This window comes from Lonchura striata, chromosome 4, assembly GCF_050655825.1.
Source record: "Lonchura striata isolate lonStrDom1 chromosome 4, ASM5065582v1, whole genome shotgun sequence".
Classification (NCBI taxonomy): domain Eukaryota; kingdom Metazoa; phylum Chordata; class Aves; order Passeriformes; family Estrildidae; genus Lonchura; species Lonchura striata.
The window spans coordinates 46,374,482-46,394,248 of record NC_140706.1 but is presented as its reverse complement, the minus strand read 5'-3'; the positions used below and the strand labels follow the sequence as shown (position 1 = coordinate 46,394,248).

General features: G+C 33.9%; 1 protein-coding gene across 4 annotated transcripts in view; it reads left to right on the top strand.

Moving 5' to 3' along the window:
* The window catches only part of SEC24B (SEC24 homolog B, COPII component), a 44,078-nt gene extending 24,311 nt beyond the window's left edge, over window positions 1-19,767 (top strand). For all 4 annotated transcript variants that reach the window (XM_021525479.4, XM_021525482.3, XM_021525483.3 and 1 more), the window contains 17 exons: window positions 565-667; window positions 1,531-1,657; window positions 2,275-2,384; window positions 3,304-3,416; window positions 4,774-4,892; window positions 5,297-5,352; window positions 5,668-5,874; window positions 6,239-6,362; window positions 6,981-7,139; window positions 7,569-7,742; window positions 8,386-8,496; window positions 9,702-9,877; window positions 11,422-11,559; window positions 13,694-13,798; window positions 14,847-14,939; window positions 16,581-16,684; window positions 17,851-19,767. In XM_021525479.4, the coding sequence (XP_021381154.3) occupies window positions 565-667; window positions 1,531-1,657; window positions 2,275-2,384; window positions 3,304-3,416; window positions 4,774-4,892; window positions 5,297-5,352; window positions 5,668-5,874; window positions 6,239-6,362; window positions 6,981-7,139; window positions 7,569-7,742; window positions 8,386-8,496; window positions 9,702-9,877; window positions 11,422-11,559; window positions 13,694-13,798; window positions 14,847-14,939; window positions 16,581-16,684; window positions 17,851-17,965 (2,134 nt within the window). In that variant the 3' untranslated portion in view covers window positions 17,966-19,767. The remainder of the gene's footprint in view (window positions 1-564; window positions 668-1,530; window positions 1,658-2,274; window positions 2,385-3,303; window positions 3,417-4,773; window positions 4,893-5,296; window positions 5,353-5,667; window positions 5,875-6,238; window positions 6,363-6,980; window positions 7,140-7,568; window positions 7,743-8,385; window positions 8,497-9,701; window positions 9,878-11,421; window positions 11,560-13,693; window positions 13,799-14,846; window positions 14,940-16,580; window positions 16,685-17,850) is intronic.

The following is a 19,767-nucleotide window of genomic DNA, read 5'->3' as shown; positions in this document are numbered from 1 at the left end:
GAATCCTTATTCCTGTAGTGGCAGTGCATGGTCCCACCAGAAAACAGAAATCAGAAAACTGAAGGCGTGGAAATCATTCTTACATGTGGAACACTTTTGACAGCACTATTTGTGCACTGGGGTTTTTTAGTGTCCCTTCATGTTACACAGAACAAAAGGTTTTGACTCTCTCAGTATTTGGGATCCTTTTCTATTGTTTTCTTATATAAATGATGACATTCTGAGTACTACTTAAATATTCTCTTGGTTCACTGGAAAAATCTGTATAGTGAACAGAAAACAGTTCTAAAAAAATCTAAAACAGTTCTGTCTCTTAATTGCAAGTTTATTTTGGTATACTTGCATTACTGAACTCCTAAACTGTGGAGCAGGGGAGTATTTTTTTTTGTTTGTTTGTTTCTTTATGAAGCCTTTTTAAAAATCTCTGCATCTTTAAAATCAAATCATCTTTGTAAAATATAGGATTTCTTAAATTTTAAAGTTCTTTAAAATCAGGTGTTAAAACAATGTTTTCAGCATCTTCTAAAATTTCATTTTTAACATAATGTTTCTACTTTCTTTCAGCTCATTTCGATGTACATTGACAAATATTCCACAGACACAGGCTTTGTTAAACAAAGCTAAGCTTCCTTTGGGTTTGTTGCTTCATCCCTTCAGGGATCTGACGGTAAAGTACCTTACTTTTTTGTGTGTGTGTTTTTGTTTAAATATGCATTTGTTCTGTTTTCATTCAAACAATGAAATATAATGAACTCTAAGTCCTAAGTTTAACAGAAGTATAAAAAAATGTCTGTGACTTAGAGAGGAGGAGAGCAAAAACAGCCTTGAAATTGCCACTTCATTGAAATGCATAAGCCCTTCAAGTTTATTTTTTGTTGTTGGAAGTCCTTGCTTGCCTGTGGTTCTCCAAAAAATTGCTGCTCTAGGTGTTGGGCTCACAACTGTCAGATACATCTTGAAAAGGTCTTCACAGAGCTCTCCTGAAGGGTGGTGCTTGGTTTGAATGTGTGATTGGCCTGAATCTTGCTGTCAGTGGAACATAAACACAATATAAGATTCAAGCTATATTCATAAGCTTCATTCATTCATGTTAAGCAACTCCTCTCAATGTAATTTATTAGCATTTATTTAAAAATGTAAATAACTGTCTGGTATAACTTTTTTTTATTAATTGTGTGTTCTTTGTGTAAGATTTGCTGTCTATCATATTTCTTGTAGAGTCACTCAAAAGTTGTCCTTTCATAATTCCTTTTGCCATAGTAGCTGTAATTTAAAGTAGTCTTATTTAATATCCTACTACATCTTTGATTTTGAGACTATATTAAGAAAATAATTAAGTGCTATTTTTTTTTGGGAGATTGTTTTTTAATAGACATCATAATTACTCTATGAAATTGAACTAAACAGCTAAAAAGAAAGATGATAGAAAATGAAGCATTAGAAAGCTTTTATGAACTGTACTGCACAGAGATGATTTCCATAAAGTATATTACCTACCTTTGTGACAGCTTTTCATCGTTTCCTTTTTAGCAATTGCCAGTGATAACATCAAGTACAATAGTGAGATGCAGATCCTGCAGGACGTACATCAACCCTTTTGTTTCTTTCATCGATCAAAGGCGGTGGAAATGCAACCTGTGCTATAGAGTTAATGATGGTAAGTGACTGGAGCAGGAGATGCTTCTATTTATAGAATATCTTTCAAGTATTTGCATTGTATCAGTCCTTTGGATATTTTAGATTAAAACATAAAGTACAGTGGCAATGTCCAGAAATTTTGAAAAACATCTTAAGGCAGATGTGTTGCACTTTTTCTTTAAGCAAAAGATTGTTTTGCAATCTTTGTGGACGTGAAGAAAATGTATTCATAATATGCTGATTCCTTGTCTAATGAAATCAGCTAATCCTACTGACTGCTGTTGCAATATGCAAATGGAAACATGATGATAGCTACAATCCAGGCCAGAGCCTGTGAGTAACAGTACAGACTGCTGCTTGTTGTGAAATGCTCTACTTGCATTGCTATTTTATAGCTGGGGATCTGTTGTTGTTTAAAATATATAATTTTTCTTTCCAATTGCTGATTGAACTTTGATGTTAAAGATATGCTTGAGATATTTTAAATGTTCCTTTTTTATGTATCTTTAATGTAAATTTTTTGCTATTGCAATAATTGAAGTGTGCCCACATTACTTTGCATTTAGCTGCAATAATGGTTTTTATTTTCTTGCAAAAATATAATCTGTATTTGGGCGTAATTATTTTTTTTAATAGTTCCTGAAGAATTTATGTATAATCCTCTGACACGGTCTTATGGAGAGCCTCACAAACGGCCAGAGGTGCAAAATTCTACAGTGGAATTCATTGCTTCTTCAGACTATATGGTAAGAAAAGGTTTTCATAGTAACTTCATCAGCAATTGTATATTAATATAATAGTCTTGAAATTAATGTTTCATATCGATCCACTGGTGTGTATTAATTTTTCTGTGAAGCTCCTCTTAACACCAAAGAATAGTTAAATTCATGTTTTGAGTTTTGGCTGATGTAAACAGAAGCTTTTGAGTTAAAAGTAATTCAGTGTGTGTTGTCATTCAGTGTAGTTTAATGTGGCACAGTCAGATGTTAATCCGATGCAGTGTGGTTTATGCCTTTCTCCCTCATTTTGAGGACATTTTGAAAGACCAGTAATAGAATAATGAGCAAATTAATTTAGCTTCAAATTTCTAGTTAGTAATTGTGAAGAAATGGGTCTTATTAGTAGTCAACTTACAATTGCTGGGATGGTGGTCTTGTCTGCCTGCAAAAAGGCCTACTTCATAATGACATTAAAGAAACAGCAAAAATAAATTGTTCTCTTGTCTTTGAATTGAAACATTGTGGCAGACATTTTACAGTGAATAAACAGCTTGGTACATAATTGGGGGAAACGGGTAGGTAGAATGCTTTAGCCCTGTTTCATGGATCACATTGTCCCTGTACTGAAAGAACAATGGAATTTAAAAGATGGAAGTCAGTATCCCTCATCATGTTTGAATTGACTGCTGGAAGGAGAGACTGAAATATCCTTTTTTTCCCCCTGAAGTGTAACACTTTATATTTATTACAAATGGCAGTTATTAACCACTGGGGGTTGTAGTTAAGTCCTTCTGCATATTGCTTAGTAAATTACCTTTATTGCATAATGTATACCTTGCATTTTTCTAAGTATCCACTTTTCCTACTTCCCTTTCTAATGATTAATCACCTTTAACATTTCTTTGAATATGATTTTTGAGTGTTTTTATTTTTTTTTACTTTGTAGCTTCGTCCTCCTCAGCCTGCGGTATATTTATTTGTTTTAGATGTGTCTCATAATGCAGTGGAGTCTGGATATTTGACAATACTCTGCCAGTCATTGCTGGAAAACCTAGACAAGTAAGAGTATAAATAACCTTTTCAAATCAGCTAATATGTTGTTAGGAAAAATTGTAACTGAAAATTTTGAAGGAAATTTCAAAATGTCTAAACATTCTATCCCTAAAGGGCAGAAGTTCCTTTGCCTGGAATTCCTTCCCTACATGTGTATCTGCATATAATTTCTTATCTGCAAGGAGTATTTAGCTGTAATTGCTAACAACATGTTGATTGTACAGAGATTCTTAAATTTCATTTTTCCCTCTTGGCGAGACCAACAAAAATAATAAATTACAATGGCTACATTACCTGGTTCTTGTGCTGAAAGGTCTGAGATGCTGCAAACTGGAACATTTTAACCATGAGAGTAAGACTGACTGGGTGAATATGTTGTCATTTTGGATTTTTTAGATCACAGTTATCCTGTGCCAGTTTCTGTGTTTTTATTTTTGCACTGGGACAGTGTGTATGGGATTGTTCCTGGTGCATTTTGAGTGAGGGTTAATGAGCTTCACTGTGTTCATGCCTTTTGACAACTAATACTTTGGAGGCCTTGCCTTGAAAATTCCTTTCTGCAAGTTTTTTTTATTGAACTTGGTTTTTTCATGAAGAGGCCAACATATACATTAAAAATATGTGTTTTCATTTTTTGGTTCGATCTTTCTTTGTTCAGGGTTTTTGTGACTATTTTGTCAACAGAATCTCAGAAACATGCTTAATTATTTTAGGAAAATGCATAAAATCCCATGCTATCTCCACAGCAAAATCTGTGCCATTTATGATACCTAGATGGTAACGGCAGTATTTGCCTCTAATGTCTTGGTCACTGTCATGGTTTTCAGCACTCCATGATATTTTTTATATTTTACTTGAGAAATCCCATGTAGTCTTTAGTTTTGTATTATGCCGTACACAGAAATATCGTCCACATAAGAAATAAATATGTGGTGTTGTAGAAACATTGGACTTTGGTTTAGAACTGTAAGTACTCTGTAACTACATTAGTAAATTGAGGTTCTGAATTAGGAAAGGGCAGAATGCACTGTTTTCTATTAAAAACTGAGAAAGCTGTCCTCTTTCATGTGTCAGTTTAATGTTGAAATGAACTTACTAAGCTCTCTTGTGAAACAAAGCATCAATATATTAGTGAGTGCTTATCTGTAACACTTGGTCCTAGAAACTGTATCATTACCCCAGCTTTTCAGAAAATGTTGAGGAAATACTGATTGTATTCATGTTTCAGATCTCCCTTCTTCTGTTCTCTCTTCACTTCTTTACATATGAACTGAGTTTCTTCTAACATCAGCAGGAGCCCTGAGTATCTATGTGTCTTGAGAGAGAGATTTAGGGCTTAATAGTTTATTTTTTAATGCTTCAGGCTGCCTGGAGATTCAAGAACAAGAATAGGGTTCATAACGTTTGACAGCACTGTTCAGTTTTACAACTTGCAAGAAGGTTTATCACAGCCTCAGATGCTGATTGTCTCAGATATTGATGGTAAGTAAAAAGAAAATGGAAGCTGAATTTTTGAGAACCTATTTTTTTTTTTCCCAGAACAAAGGTTAGAATCTCTCAACTATTTGGTATTAGGTCAATGTTATTGAATGAGAATATTCTTTTGAAAAATAGTCTTGCACTAACTGCAGAGTAGATGATGTTTAAAACATGAAATTCAATAATTAATTTTGCTTTGAATCAGAAAATATTTGTACGGACTGTATTACTCTAACACACCTGTATCTGTGTATAATTATTTAACTGCAAGGAATATTTAGCTGTAACACACACATTAGAAAAGTAGACTATTTCATGGTGTTTGTAGCAGTGGGCAATGAAATGTTTTGTTCTATTTTAGTGTTACATTTTTCTTTAATACATTTTTTTTTCTATTCTCTCCACAGATATTTTCCTACCTACACCAGATAGTTTACTTGTAAATCTCCATGAAAGCAAAGAGGTATGATTGCTCAAAATATATCATTAAATTCAAGGTTTTAAATATTCAAAACAGATGTTCCTGTTAAATTTTGAATTCAAACTTAATCTTCATAATATGTAGTTCCAATGCAAATTTTTCATTTTGGAAGACATGTTTCATTGTTGCATCATAGCTTTTAAAATTACAACTTTGTTTTACTTAGTGTGTTAAAACAGAACTGAAATACTTGGTACTGATTCTGCCACTTCAGTCATGGCAGTACAGCTTTTTTGAAACAACAGAAAATCTCAAGCTTGCAGAATCTCATAAAACACCTTTCAATCTGTTCTGCAGCTGATAAAAGATCTATTGAATGCATTACCAAATATGTTCACCAATACAAGAGAAACACACAGTGCATTGGGCCCTGCTCTTCAGGCTGCATTTAAACTGATGTCTCCAACGGGTGGTCGGATCTCTGTGTTTCAAACACAGTTACCGTCTTTGGGAGCAGGGCTTTTGCATTCCAGAGAGGATCCCAATCAAAGGTCAAGCACAAAGGTAAAAAACTTCCCTTACTATTTATTTCAAAAGACTAAGGACTGGCCATGTCCTTCTGACTTGTATAGTTCTTCAGATGAATTGCTTCATCTTCATTTACAGCTATTAACTAAATTTTAATAATATCGATGTTTATGCATTTAAGATCCCTACTTTATACATGTATGTGTGGCATTACTTGTTTTGAAGTGCATGAGCTGTCTTTGGCTTTTAGTCCATAATTTTTCTTGGCAAGCAAAAGAAGCTGCAAATATTTGTGACTCAGTTAACTCAGATGCTGCTGAATAGTATGTCTTTTGTTCCATGAACTCCAAAATGGATGATTGTTGTCATAACTTCTCCCTCTATGATTTATTTACTATAGGTGGTCCAGCATCTTGGTCCAGCAACAGACTTTTATAAGAAGTTGGCATTGGACTGCTCTGGCCAGCAGACTGCTGTGGATTTATTTCTCTTAAGTTCACAATATTCTGATCTAGCTTCTCTTGGTAAGGAGTACCTGATTCTCTCTTTCTGCACTGTTTTCTCTCTTCAGAAGCACAAGCTACCTCAAGAATTCTTAAGTCATGTAAATATTTTAGCACTTCTATTATTGCACCTCATTTTGCAAAGGAATTGACCTTGAAGTTGATGGAAGTAAAGAACAGAAATTGATCGTATCAGACAATTTATTCTATGATTTCAAAGTTTTAAATGAGAAGTATTCCGCTAAAGGAACAGGAAACAGAAATGTGGCAAGGAATAAATGAAGTTTAATTATAGGGGTGGAACAGAGTTTTCATCTTTTAATAATTATCCAAGATTTGTCTCTGTACATACACTTAATTTTATCTCTACACCATTAGATATTTCTGCAAGCACTTCAATCTTAGCTGCCAAATGTAGGATGCTTATTGAGCTTGGTGTATAATTAGGTCATTATGTGTTGGGGTGATTCATTTTTATCTTCACTTGCCTGGTCTGGGACAGTTCTCATTGTCTTACTGAGGTGGGGGATATTGAGAAGATGAACAGATATGTGGCTTGTGGAAGTCTAGACACAGTTTTTATGTCCTTATTTCATGTTACAGTTTTACTTCTTGACTGTATCTTTTCTTTCTTCAAAGCTTGCATGTCCAAGTATTCTGCTGGATGCATCTATTACTACCCATCTTTCCATCACAGCCATAATCCTGCTCAGGCTGAAAAGTTGCAAAAAGACCTGAAAAGATACCTGACAAGAAAGATTGGATTTGAAGCAGTTATGCGCATAAGATGTACAAAAGGTGTGTCTTAAATACTGATACGTATGCAATGATAGATGTACGTGTGTTAGCAATCATTTTCAATACACTTAGTCTTTAGCAACATTACATTGAATGTTATTTTTCTTTCTTTGAAAAGTAAAACAGCTACCTTCTTTATGCTGTTAGCTTTTGGTGTTTGATTTTTTGTTTTGTTTTTTAGTTGATGGTACCATCTGTCTGTAAGTTGACATGTGTAGTGTATGGGCATCATTAATTTTGGAGTGTTCAGAATTGAACATGAACTCTACAGGATAATGCTGTAATGTCTAATGATTCATGTAATTGGTTCTACATGATAGAATTTTTTCTATTTTCTTCAACCTTAGCTTGAGGGCTGGGTTTTTAGTTATTGGTGAGAGTTTTCCATGCTGTTTTAAACTCACTCTGAATTATTCAATCTGCTTCTAGGTCTTTCAATACACACTTTCCATGGGAATTTTTTTGTACGATCTACTGATTTACTGTCCCTTGCCAATGTCAATCCTGATGCTGGATTTGCAGTACAAATGTCCATAGAGGAAAGTCTGACTGACACATCTTTAGTTTGTTTTCAAACAGCTCTTTTGTATACTTCCAGTAAAGGTAAATAAATTTAAATTAATTAGTCAGTGGGCTTTTTGTTTCTTTTTATTGTGTAGTGTTTGCAAAGTTAGTTCCACAGCCTTTTGTTGTGCCCTATACCCTAAAAGAATCTTGTCAGAGCTAGTAAGGTAGTAATCCTACTAGGCAGTTAATCAGATAATGGAAATCCTTATAAACAGTGTTTTAATGTGACAATTTCATCTGCATTTGACATAGTGCTGATTCAGCAAGACTTTTTTATTAAAAGTCTGGCCATTGTTACAAGCAGTAATATGTTTGGCAGGCAGTTTGTCCAAACACACAGACCTGTGATGGATTGGATCAAGCTGCAATTACTACACTGGGTGAGCATAAAGAATAGCAGCTAATTTCTATGGTAGCAGATACCACAAAATTTTGGGATGGTTACCAATGTACTTCACTTGTAGGATCAAAGACTCTTATTTTGGGTATTGCTAGTTTGTGTTATCAAGTAGAATTTTAACAGGTTGAGACAGAAATGGGAGACAGTGTTGCAGCAGTTTCTTTTCTGGTATGTTTTCTAGAATGGATGTCTCTTAGATGGGAGGTGATGCTGTAATGATTGAATTTGTTTACTTCTGCCAGGAGAGAATGCGTAATGATTTCCACTGATTTCTCATAGGTGAGCGTCGAATTCGAGTGCACACACTTTGCTTGCCTGTAGTGAGTTCCCTGACTGATGTGTATGCAGGAGCAGATGTACAAGCAGTTGTGTGCCTCTTAGCAAACATGGGTGAGTACAGGCCAGGAAGATTCACATGTTTTTTGGCATATTCCTAATTCTGACAGCCATTTAAATGTAGTAGTGAACGAAGCCTGGATATTATTAAAAAAAGTTGGAGTGCAACACACTGAAGCCTGTGTGTGCAAAAGATGACAAAACCAAATTTATACTGAAACTGTGAACAGAAATACTTCTTGTTCTGAATACTTAGTTGACTTCAGTCTTTTAAAAGCAGCCTTCTTTGTTCTCTGGTGGTTAGTAAAGGACAAAGAATCATAACATACTTGGATCAAAACTCTCATTTTTGTATCATTGCTGTCATTGTTCCTGTGATGTTCCTGTGTTGTTATGTGAACAACAGAGGAACCGTTATTCACTCAAACTTTAGCATTCTAGGATTACTTAAGAAACAGTGATTAAGTTTAGTGAGTTGCTGGAGACTTAAAGGGAATTTCTGATAACAGGTCTTGGTTTTCTATCCTTCTGTTGTTGCAGGTTTGAGGATTCTTACTTATCCCTTAATTGTGGGTCATAAGTAGCTGTTTCATAGACTAATCTCTCCTGCTAAATGTGTATGACTCTGTGCAGCATTTTAGCACGTGGTATATTGTATATTAATATTGAAATCAGTTAGAAGAAGGGAGTTGTAATTCTGTGTCTTTTGGGATTGAAACTAGCTGATCTTTAAGGTTCCTTCCAACCCAAGCCATTCTGTGATCTCCTCTTAAATGCACACTCAGTCCAGCAGGTGGCTTCCTCCAACCAAAGGATTTGCAGCCCTTGCTCAGCAGAGAAGGATGAAGCTGCATTTACAGTAATCACAATTATGCCACTGAAGTAATGGAAGAAATTTCTTGGTGGGGGGGGAACCAAAAATAATTGCTGCAAATTTTATCTTGGTGGTTGGGGGACAGCTTTTCAACAGCAGCTAAGTTGTTTGTATAAGGTTTAAATTTATATTTAGACTTCAATATGTATGACTGCTTTAAAAATTTCTTTTAATTCTCCAAGAGTACAAAATTATATCACTATATCTTTGAGCATTATGAAAGTGAGTTTCTGTATTGACAGTCATCTATTTACTCCTTAAAAGCATTAGTACTGCAGATGTGGTTTGGGGGATTTTTTAGTCTTAAAACATAACCTGGAAGCACAACGCAAATTTTCAAAGTTCAAGGGAATGAGTAACTTCTTCCCTCCTTGTACCCCTGCAGCTGTGGATCGCTCAGTTTCATCCAGCCTTGCAGATGCAAGAGATGCCTTAGTCAATGCCGTGGTGGACTCCTTGTCAGCATACATGTCAACTGCCTCAAATCTGCAGCAGTCCATGCTGATAGCACCAAATTCCCTCAAGCTTTTCCCACTCTATATCTTGGCTCTTCTCAAACAGGTATGTATGATCTAGTGGATTAGTGTTTGATGTTGAGTTCATTGTTCTGTTTGAGGAATTCTTCTGTTCTTGGTCAGGCAATGTCTGCACGTCTCTAAAAATATGGAAATTGGATTTATTTTATAAGATGATATAGTAGTTTATTTTAAATTGTTAATGTCTGAACCATTTATTAGTTTACTTGATTTTGAATTCCTTATGTTTTGTCTTACGTTGCTTTACAATGAAAATAAATATATAACTTAAATTAACATTTCTCAGATTTTGGCAGCTCATTAGTGTAGCTCATAAAGGTTGTTGGAAGCTGCTTATTAGTGCTTCATTTTTATTTTATGAAGGAAAAAACAAGTATTTTCCAATACATATTTTTTTGTACTTTAAAGTTCCAAGAAGAAAAATTAGTTTCCAAGGAGATACGGTGAAATTCCTTATAAAAACTCAAGTGATATAGCTGAAAGTTCACACAGAAGTAGTTAATACTTTATTTTTTATTATTTTTTTAATAATATCTTTGTTTAGATTACTGAACATCATACTGAAAAAGTGAAAGCTTCCTGCGGGGTTTTGTTATGAATAAATCTCATTGCTTAAAGGTTTTCATGTCTGACAGTTCTTGGTTTTGGTGAATAAACCTTTATATAATTCTCATAAGAGAACTAAGCATAATAATTTGGCATAGTGATTACTTCAGTCTCTAATATACTGAGTATGATTCTTTTGATATTTTCATAACAAATGCAGTTAATGGTGAGGAAAAAGCAGACCATTTATTATCAAGGTTGTGTAAAAGACAGAAAAAAGAGTGACTGGGAAAAGTTGTTTAGGTTTGGAATTTTTATTGTCTTTCTTAACAATAATAAAATGTGGGATATAGAGAAACCAAAATTAAAATGCTTGTGGCAGCCAAGAATGAGTGATGTCCTTAGCTTTGTTGTAGAAGTGAATACGAACTTTGATTATAGGAACATTCTTCATTGAGTTAGAATATGAGGTTTATTTCATTGTGTTGCTTCTCACAGCAATTGTGTAGCAGTTGTTTCTAAAGGAGATCTGAAAAATTCAGTAGAGAGAGTTAAAAAATAAATTTTATCCTGTAAGAGTCTAGTCTCTCCTATAAAACATGATCCTTTCCAAAACTTTTCCTTAACATTGAATTCTTACTACTATAAATTCAGAGTTAATCTTGTGCACATATGTGCCTTGCCTGAACTCTGCTTGTCTTGTATCTTTCCTGTGCCAGTTTGCACTGGTGAGTTTCACAGGCCAGTGTCATTTGTCAAGAAGAAAAATGAGAAATGCTGACTGAGTTGCGTGCAAATTTTAGACAAACTGAGGGAGAAATTTATTGTTCTTTGTCAGTGAGGAGGAGCTGGATTATGTTTTAAAACATTTTGCTCAAGCTCTATTATTAAGATCCTACCAATAAGATATATTCCTTTACAAAGGCTTTGCCACCTTTGCTTGACACTTTGAAATGTCTGAAATGCACTCTTACATGTGACATAAAGTACAGGATTTGTTTGAGTAGTAATGTTCTCTTGCAGAAAGCCTTCAGAACAGGCACAAGTACACGCTTGGATGATCGTGTCTATGCAATGTGCCAGATGAAGAGCCAGCCTCTTGTTCATTTGATGAAGATGATACATCCCAACTTGTACAGAATAGACAAGTTGACTGATGAGGTAATGTATGAAGCCTGGTTATAGCATTTCTTACTTTTAATGGCCCATTAAATTTGGTACTGTGCTGCAGTTATGTTGTTATTGTAATACAAATGGAGCATTTCCCCGAAGTTAAAAAAATAAAGAAAAACATTATTTTCAAATTTTGAGTTGCAAGTACCATAGTGTGGTAAGAGCAGAACTGTGGTTTTACTTCATCTTGTTTCGATGACCACAGTAATGCCATAATTTTTTATCATAGAAAGAAAGCAAAGAAAATTGGAATGTATTTGAAACATTTTCAGTGTGTTTTTATTATTTAGAACTGTCTGTGGTAATTCGGTGTAGTAAATCTGATGGATGATTCAAGGATTTATATACAGAAATCACATACAGTTTTTGCCTGCAATAACAACCTTATAGTGGTTTCTCAGACTGAAGTAAATAAAACAGAACTTTACTTCTAGATGGTTGTGATCAGACTGAGAAAGTACTTCATGTACAAAACCAGGTTTTATTATTTCATCTACTACAGACATAGCCTAGGAAATGGATGAATATTTTTAATAGTAAGAAGCAAGATGGGATTTTTTTAAGGTCAAAGTTAGTTGTAATGGCAAAAATAAGGGGTTTTATAAGTAAGTTTTTATGAGTTTTTTAGCCCCTAGTTTTGGAAAAGTATATATAGGAGTTTGTTTCTAAGTGATACAAGTTTATATGGTAAACTGAATAGCTTCTCTGGCAGTGGTACTGTGTTGCTCAGCACAACCTCTGAGCTATTTGTAGTCTTAAAGTTTCTTTTAAGGTGTTTCATAAACTCTAATACATGAGTATAAACTCAGTGTTCTTCAATAGAGTTTCTCTTTTTATACTCCACCCCACGCCAACTTCAACTGGCTTTGTGAAGTTCTTTTTGTGGCACTTAAATTGTAACGCTGTGTGCTTGTGCTGTGAAGAAACAGCAGTGTCTTTTGGGGCTCCAGTTTTATTAGCAAAGGCTTTGAGATCAATTATTTGAAATACAATAATACAAAAATAGGCCTTATTTTACCTATTGAAATTAATTGAAAAACCAGATATTAAATCATAACAGAATGCTAATCTGCCATTTAGTACTACTTCAGTTTAAAGTATTTGTGACAAAGGCTGGTCTTCAATGTCTTGTTTCTTTAAAAAATTCTGTAAAATTTAAAATAAAAAAAAACTTTAAAAACCTACTTTAAGTTTTTCATTTAAATTTAAATTTTAAAATATTTTTAAAATATTAAAATAGTTTTCTTTTAACACTTGATTCTTGAGAGTATTGAGTAAAGCCTAGAACTTCCCCAAGTGGAATTCAGTAGCTTGATTTTCATAACTATGTCTTAATCCCCAAAAGCTTTTAATCTAGGGCATTATCATATGAAATTTTTTAAATAGTGTTTTTTTTAAATAATCTTATACTACATGGGCATGTGCTTAGTCAGTAGAGTATTTTTCTCTATATTATTTGCAGAATGCTTCAGAGATATATGGCCAGTTTTTGTATTGGAGGAGGAAGCAACTTTAATCTAAAAATACTGGGGGGGTTGTGTTCATAGAGTTTTTTATCATTGTTTTTGTTGGTTTATTTCTGGGGAGAAAGGCAGGGTGTATTTTAATAATGTTAGTGCAAACAGCCAGATTCTTTAATCAGATCAGTCATAGGGCTCTGTGGACAAACCCAAGGATCACTTCAGGTAGAATCTTAAATCAGGGGACTTCCTGTTACTTGAATGCAATAATAAACAGAACCCTTCCTTATAGGGAGTAGAATTTAATGGTTTTCTGATCTTGCAACATTTCTAGTGAAATTGAATGCAGTGGAAAAAAGATGTTGTTTGTAGAAAACTTAAGTCAACAGTAGTAATTATTTTGAAATTTTGACATCTGTAGCATCAAAAATGTTACATAGGCATCTTTAATTTGCATTATAATGTTTTAGGTATTAAAGCGGCCCTTAGAGTAAGTAACATTCTGGAACTGTTTGATGTGCATAATCATTTTTGGCATAACATAGTATTTTGTTATATGAGAATCCTCAGAATTTTACTAGAGATTATCAGTGTTTTTCCTGTTTTGTTTAACCTTTAAAGGTAAAATTCTAATGCTATTGAGTATTGGGTTTTTGTTGCAGAGTACAATACATGTAAATGACAGAGTTGTTCCTCAGCCACCTCTTCAGAAGTTGTCTGCAGAGAAGTTGACAAGAGAAGGAGCTTTTCTTATGGATTGTGGTTCAGTAAGTTAATTTTTTTTTTTAATTTCCTAAGGGGCAAAAGAAAACAAAAAAGCAGTGTCTACTGTGTTATTAAAACCAGTCAGCTCTCAGCAATAACAGTGTTGTGAATCAGCATTCCAGGTAACCCTACAGTAATCTGTGTTCCAGTGAAAAGCTTTTATATTTTGATCTGAGGCTGTATTTATCTCTGAGGCTATAGAGGTTGATTTTTTTCATGCAATACTGGTTAAAATATACCAAGAGTTCACATCAAGATGTTTTTAATTGAATTAATGTATTTTTATTTTCCAGAATTTCTTTTAATGGCTATTAAATTGCACATACTAGAGGATTTTAAAAAACACTTGATGCAGGAACGTTCTCAGTTATGCACAAAGAGTGTGTTCATGATTTGTGGCCTGGGTTATATAAGAGTTGAAAGTGAGAGGGAATTGGAGACTGGACAAAATCTGTAGATAAAATTTAAGGTATTTGTAGAAGTTGCACTAAAACACACTCAATTGGATAAAGCATTATGCTACTCCAATGGCAGTCTAGAAGGGCCTTTTAACCTTGAATGACTTCTGGGCTGAGTGTAAATATAAAACTAGCTTCTGTCTCCAGACCTCTGGAATAATTACTGCAATAAGCTTTGATAATTGGTGCTTTGCTACAACTTGTTTAGATTGGGAAGCCAGTGTGCAGTAACCAACAGAATGGTGTGACTTCAAATAATTTGAGGAGTTTAATTTAAGGAGGTAGTATGGGAAGTTACTGCATTAACTGTTACATTATAAAGGGGTCCTGCAACTTCATTCTTTCAGTATTTGAATTCTACCTATTATTTTTTTTATCTTTAATGACCTTACTCTAAGTGTTACCAATGTACTGATTATTTACACACTTACTTATGAATATAGACATGTATATATGAATTGCAACTGGAACACTCAAGTGATTAATTTGCATGGAAGTTACTATCCTATTATTATTCCTATTGCATCACACGTGCCTGTTTGTCTAAAATGTATGCAGGGCCTTTTCTAAAATTGATTCTGGCATCTTACAGATTTTTTACCTTTGGATTGGAAAAAACTGTGATAACAACTTCATAAAAGATGTCCTTGGATACCCAAATTATGCGTCAGTGCCACAGAAAATGGTAGGCATTTTAATGAGCTGAGCTGTATACTGCTTACACTTGGAATATGCATTTAATTAATATGCATTTATGCATTTAATTTAATATTTATTTCTGCATTTTCAGTTTTTAATTATTTACCTGTGAGTTAGGTTGGGTTCTTTCATAGTTAGGTACCTCTAACCTCTTGTCAGCTTCATAGGAGCCAGACAGAAGTTGTCAGATGCTTTTAAGGAAAGAATGCAAACATGTAATTTTCATCATTCATGAAATGCCAAACAGTTACTCTGTAGCATAACTGCTTTTATTATTTTAATGGAAGTACATGTGCATTCACAAGAATAGGAAGTAATTTCACAGTATAAATACAAAAATCATCTATTCAGATGTGTTAAGATTAGAGTTACTTCATTGATAACGTAGTTTTCAGAAGCCTTGTGTTCTGTGAACCTGGTTTAAGATACCAAATCTGTGGTATGACACAATAGGCCTGTAAGTAATGGTAAGAGTTAAGTTCTACTCATCTTCCAAACCTTGGTTCAATGTTAAAAAGAGAAACTTTCAGGTGTTAGAACTTCAGAGACTCTTGGATTTGTGTTTTGGTGGAGGGGTTTTATGTTACAACCTGTATCTATAGTGTGTGAAACATAGCAGCAATTAAAGAGAAGTCTCCTATTCAGTGAGTAGTGATTCCATAATATCAGCAATTGGCAGGTAAGGATGGACCCTTTCAAGATACTCTAAAAAGCTCAGAATCAAATGGTTATATCCAAATAGTACCAAAAAATGATAGCGTAGAAACACATAGGTAGATATTTTTTGCTTACAGTTGCATAGTATAAAGGAGGAAAGTGACAAAAATAGGTTAAGAGTGATAAGCTATAAGACTACTATAAAACTGGACTGCTTGTTCAGAGTTTTTTATTTTGCATATATTAGCAATTTAGAATTATTCTCTATGACCAGCTGGTGGTATTAGTTAATAGAAGGAGGAACTTAGATAAAGGGAGGATAATTTTTTTATGGTTTATAGCATCTATTATAATGAAAATGTGACAAAAACTTGCATAAAGTTATCTCTGCTTTTAAGTTATGCCTTCATTCTACAAAGGTAGCAGTTGGAACTGCTTTAACTGAAATAAATTCCTTTGTGTCAAGTTAATTGTCTTTAAGCATCGTATTGGCTGAAGAGGTGATACATTTAGCTCAGTGAATTGCTCAACCCTTTTAAGTTTAATTTTTTCAGCTTATTCTCTAACCAAATAGTCCAGTAGCATCTTTCCATTGATATTTACATAAAATTCATATTTTACTTCTTGTTTCTTCAGTCATGCAAAGTGCAACATGTAGAAACTTTATTGACAGAAAAAGATACAGGCAAGAACTGCAAAAGCAGCATTTCAAAAGATGACTTTGCTGTCTAAAATCTTCTGAACTTAACAAACACAGTTTAAGATGTACTCCTTCCTAGATAGCAGTGCACCACAGATTTTATGAAGTATTGTCCTTAAGCTGAAGAAAAATGTCTGTGTATGTAAATCCATGGTTGGTAATTTCTTAAAAAGATTGCGGCTTGAGTTATGTTACAACTTTCAGGATCTGTTTTTTTAAAATAGTTTCAATAATAAAAGGTGACGGTTTCTTTCAATTACCTTCAACCAGACACAGCTTCCTGAGGTGGATGCACCTTCTTCAGAAAGGACACGATCTTTTATATCTTGGCTTAGAGATAGTAGACCTTTAAGTCCAGTTCTTCAAGTAATAAAGTAAGTATTTCTGTTATGCACTGAGTTGTTACTAGCAACTTGTATTTACAATTTCTAATTAAGACTGATGAAAAGTGAGTATATCTGTCTTGGAAGAAACTGAATAACATCACCTTCCCAGCTGATAAAGTTCTGTTTATAAAACTGTCTGGTGACAAAGGTTTTTGAAACTAGTGCAAATTCAGTTAGTTGCTCATAGTTTTATTGGTAGGAATTAGTTGCATATATTTATTAGGAATATTCTAAATCCTTACGATCAATGGTGTTAACCAGGTTAGTTTCTGGTGTAGCTTTTATAATTTCATTATATATATAAATGGATTCAAGTACAGTTAGTAATCTGTAGATGATTTGATAGCTGTGTATGCGTTTATTACGGAGATCTACAGGACAGCAGCTGATAGATGAGCCAAATTCTGAAGCCTTTTCAAGCTATAACTTGCTTAAGGAGGTTTAAATTCTATAAAATGTTTATAGTTGAGATTACATTTCACTTGCAGAGTACTTGTTTTACTGAGCTGGGCAGGAGATCACTTTTTAAAGAGTATGAGGACTTGCTGAGTGAAATGATACAGAAATATATCACTGAAGGTCTCGAGCTGTTGGCATTGTGGCTGCTGCTTGAGTTGCAGGAATTTCTGAGAGAGCATAATAAGTAGGAGAGCTTTGCTGCATGCTGCACACCACCGGAACAGAGGACTGTGTCCCAGCAAATTTTAATGGGGGCAGTAATTGTGCATACTAGGTCATTAAAATGTTACCTTTTCTATTCTGTTGCCAAGTAAAAAAGTCTGGGGAGAGGATTGAGATTACATGTAAAAGAGATGTAATTTTGCATTGTTTCATTGCCACCAGCATATTTGTTAGCTTCGAAAACAAAATAATTTTTACATTTCCTATTTGTGTTTCTACAAGATATTTTAAGTGCTGTATTTCACCTGCTTTTCTACCATTCTATATACTTAAAAAGATGCTGTTGTTTGATAGCGTATTACAAACTTCAAGTTTTTTTCTAGACTGTGGATTATTTGCAATTGTAGTTTCTTTGGACTGAATTTATTTCCAAATGACAGTAAGCAATTTATTAGAACTTATCCCTCTGAATTTGCAGTGGATTTTTTTTTCAAAGTTTGATTTTGCTTAATACCTTCTCTTCTTCTTTTCAGAGATGAGAACCCTGCCAAAACAGATTTTTTTCAGCATTTAATTGAGGATCGGACAGAAGCAGCTTTCTCGTATTATGAATTCCTACTTAATATTCAACAGCAGATTTGTAAGTGACCAAGGAATAGGTAGAGGAAAGAGTCTGACTTCAGACAGAAGCATGGGCCAAGAGAACCATATGGGAAGTTACAGAAGTGGATGCTTGTCCTTCACAATATACAGTGGCCAGCACTGTTTTGGAAGCTTTACAGCTAAAGGAGTATACATTTCCAAAAGAATTTTGCAGATTACCTTCAGTCTAAAAGTGCTACAAGTGGTGAAGCTGTTTCACTAGTAAACTTTAAAATTGGTTTGTACACATTTCCAGTTGTGCAGCGGTATGGTGCTCTGTTTGTTGCAAGCTGGTGAATTTATGTAGCTATGTGGGATGATATTTCTTAACAAAATGTACAATTAGGTAAAGCCTTTTTTCTTACATTTGTCATAGTAGCCCTTCCAAATCCAAATCCTTAACAGAGATGTCAAAAGGGCAGTGATGTATGTTGGTTGTTTATATGAATTTCTTTTTAAAAGGAATGGTTCATACTTGCTAAAGACTTCAGCAGATTCCCTGTGAAAGTTGTAGAGTTTCAGTAAAGTAAATCAATTGTAGAAATAAAATATATAATGTACATAGGTATTACATTTGTAAAGAAAATGTAAAAAATGTAACTAAAAAAAGACCTAGCTCATTGTGCAGAATTGTTGAGTGCTCGATGATGATGAATTGTTTTGTCCCAGGCTAGATAATGAAGTTGACTATTAAAACATGATAAAATTATCAATGTAGAAGGAATATAGCTGCTGCTTCTGTTAATTTTAGGTGAATTTATTTATGATTGGCTTACTAATTAAAATATTTTGCTTTGTCATGTGGTTTTATATTTATACAACTATAATAATTTTCCAGCTAAACTCTTACCAAACTGAATATTGAAGAAAACATGTTTACCACCTTATTTCACAGACCTGTGGAAGGGAGAAGAGCACGCCACATAATCTGAAATGAGTTTCGATACAAAGTTCCTAAACCCCTTCTTATGTATTATCCTAAAGAAGCGTATCTGTTAACCTTGTTTTGCCTTTTATAACTACTGTAGTCTTGGTCCAGGTTTCTTGTGTTCAGTAACTTGTGTTGTCTGCCATTTAGAGTAAGCGTGGGTAATCACTCACACTTGAAGATTTGAATTCTGCTGTGATCTAAAGAAAAACAAGAAGGGATGTCAAAATTAATTACATTACATCAGTGAAAGTAAAGGCTTTAAAATGACACAATTCAAAGTGTAATCACACTTGCATATTTCAGAAACTATTCTCGCTAACGTTTTGGTAACTTAAGGGTTTGGGCTTTTTGATAGATTGATGACAGATGTTTTTCAGTTTGGTTAAGTTGGGATGGTTTTCTTTGGCCTTTTTTTAGAGACACATTAGAATTAATTCATAAAGCACAATCATACTTAGCTTCCTGAACTTTGTTTATATGTTTGCTTTAATGAAATGTGATTACAATGGAATAATTAGGTACAAAAACCTTAAATTATTATTAGTATGATTACATTTTAATTTAATGTAGCCTTGAAAATGCTAACATTGTATTTTAACTGCTATAGCCCCCAGATCAAATATTCAAGGAGAAAATGTACTAGCTATGGTTTGCAAATGCTTTAAAACCTACAACAGTTAAATTGCGCCAATAGTGTTACTCTGCATGTTAGCACAAACTCATTGTTTGGAGAAGATACCTTATATTTGTGTGTTGTCCTTAACTAACTGTGTTTAAGTTACCCAAAGAATTACATAAGAGAAACTTTCAATTTAGTAAATTAATTTATCATATAATAAACATCTGAGGCAATGCTGAATGTTGTCCCAAAATCAGA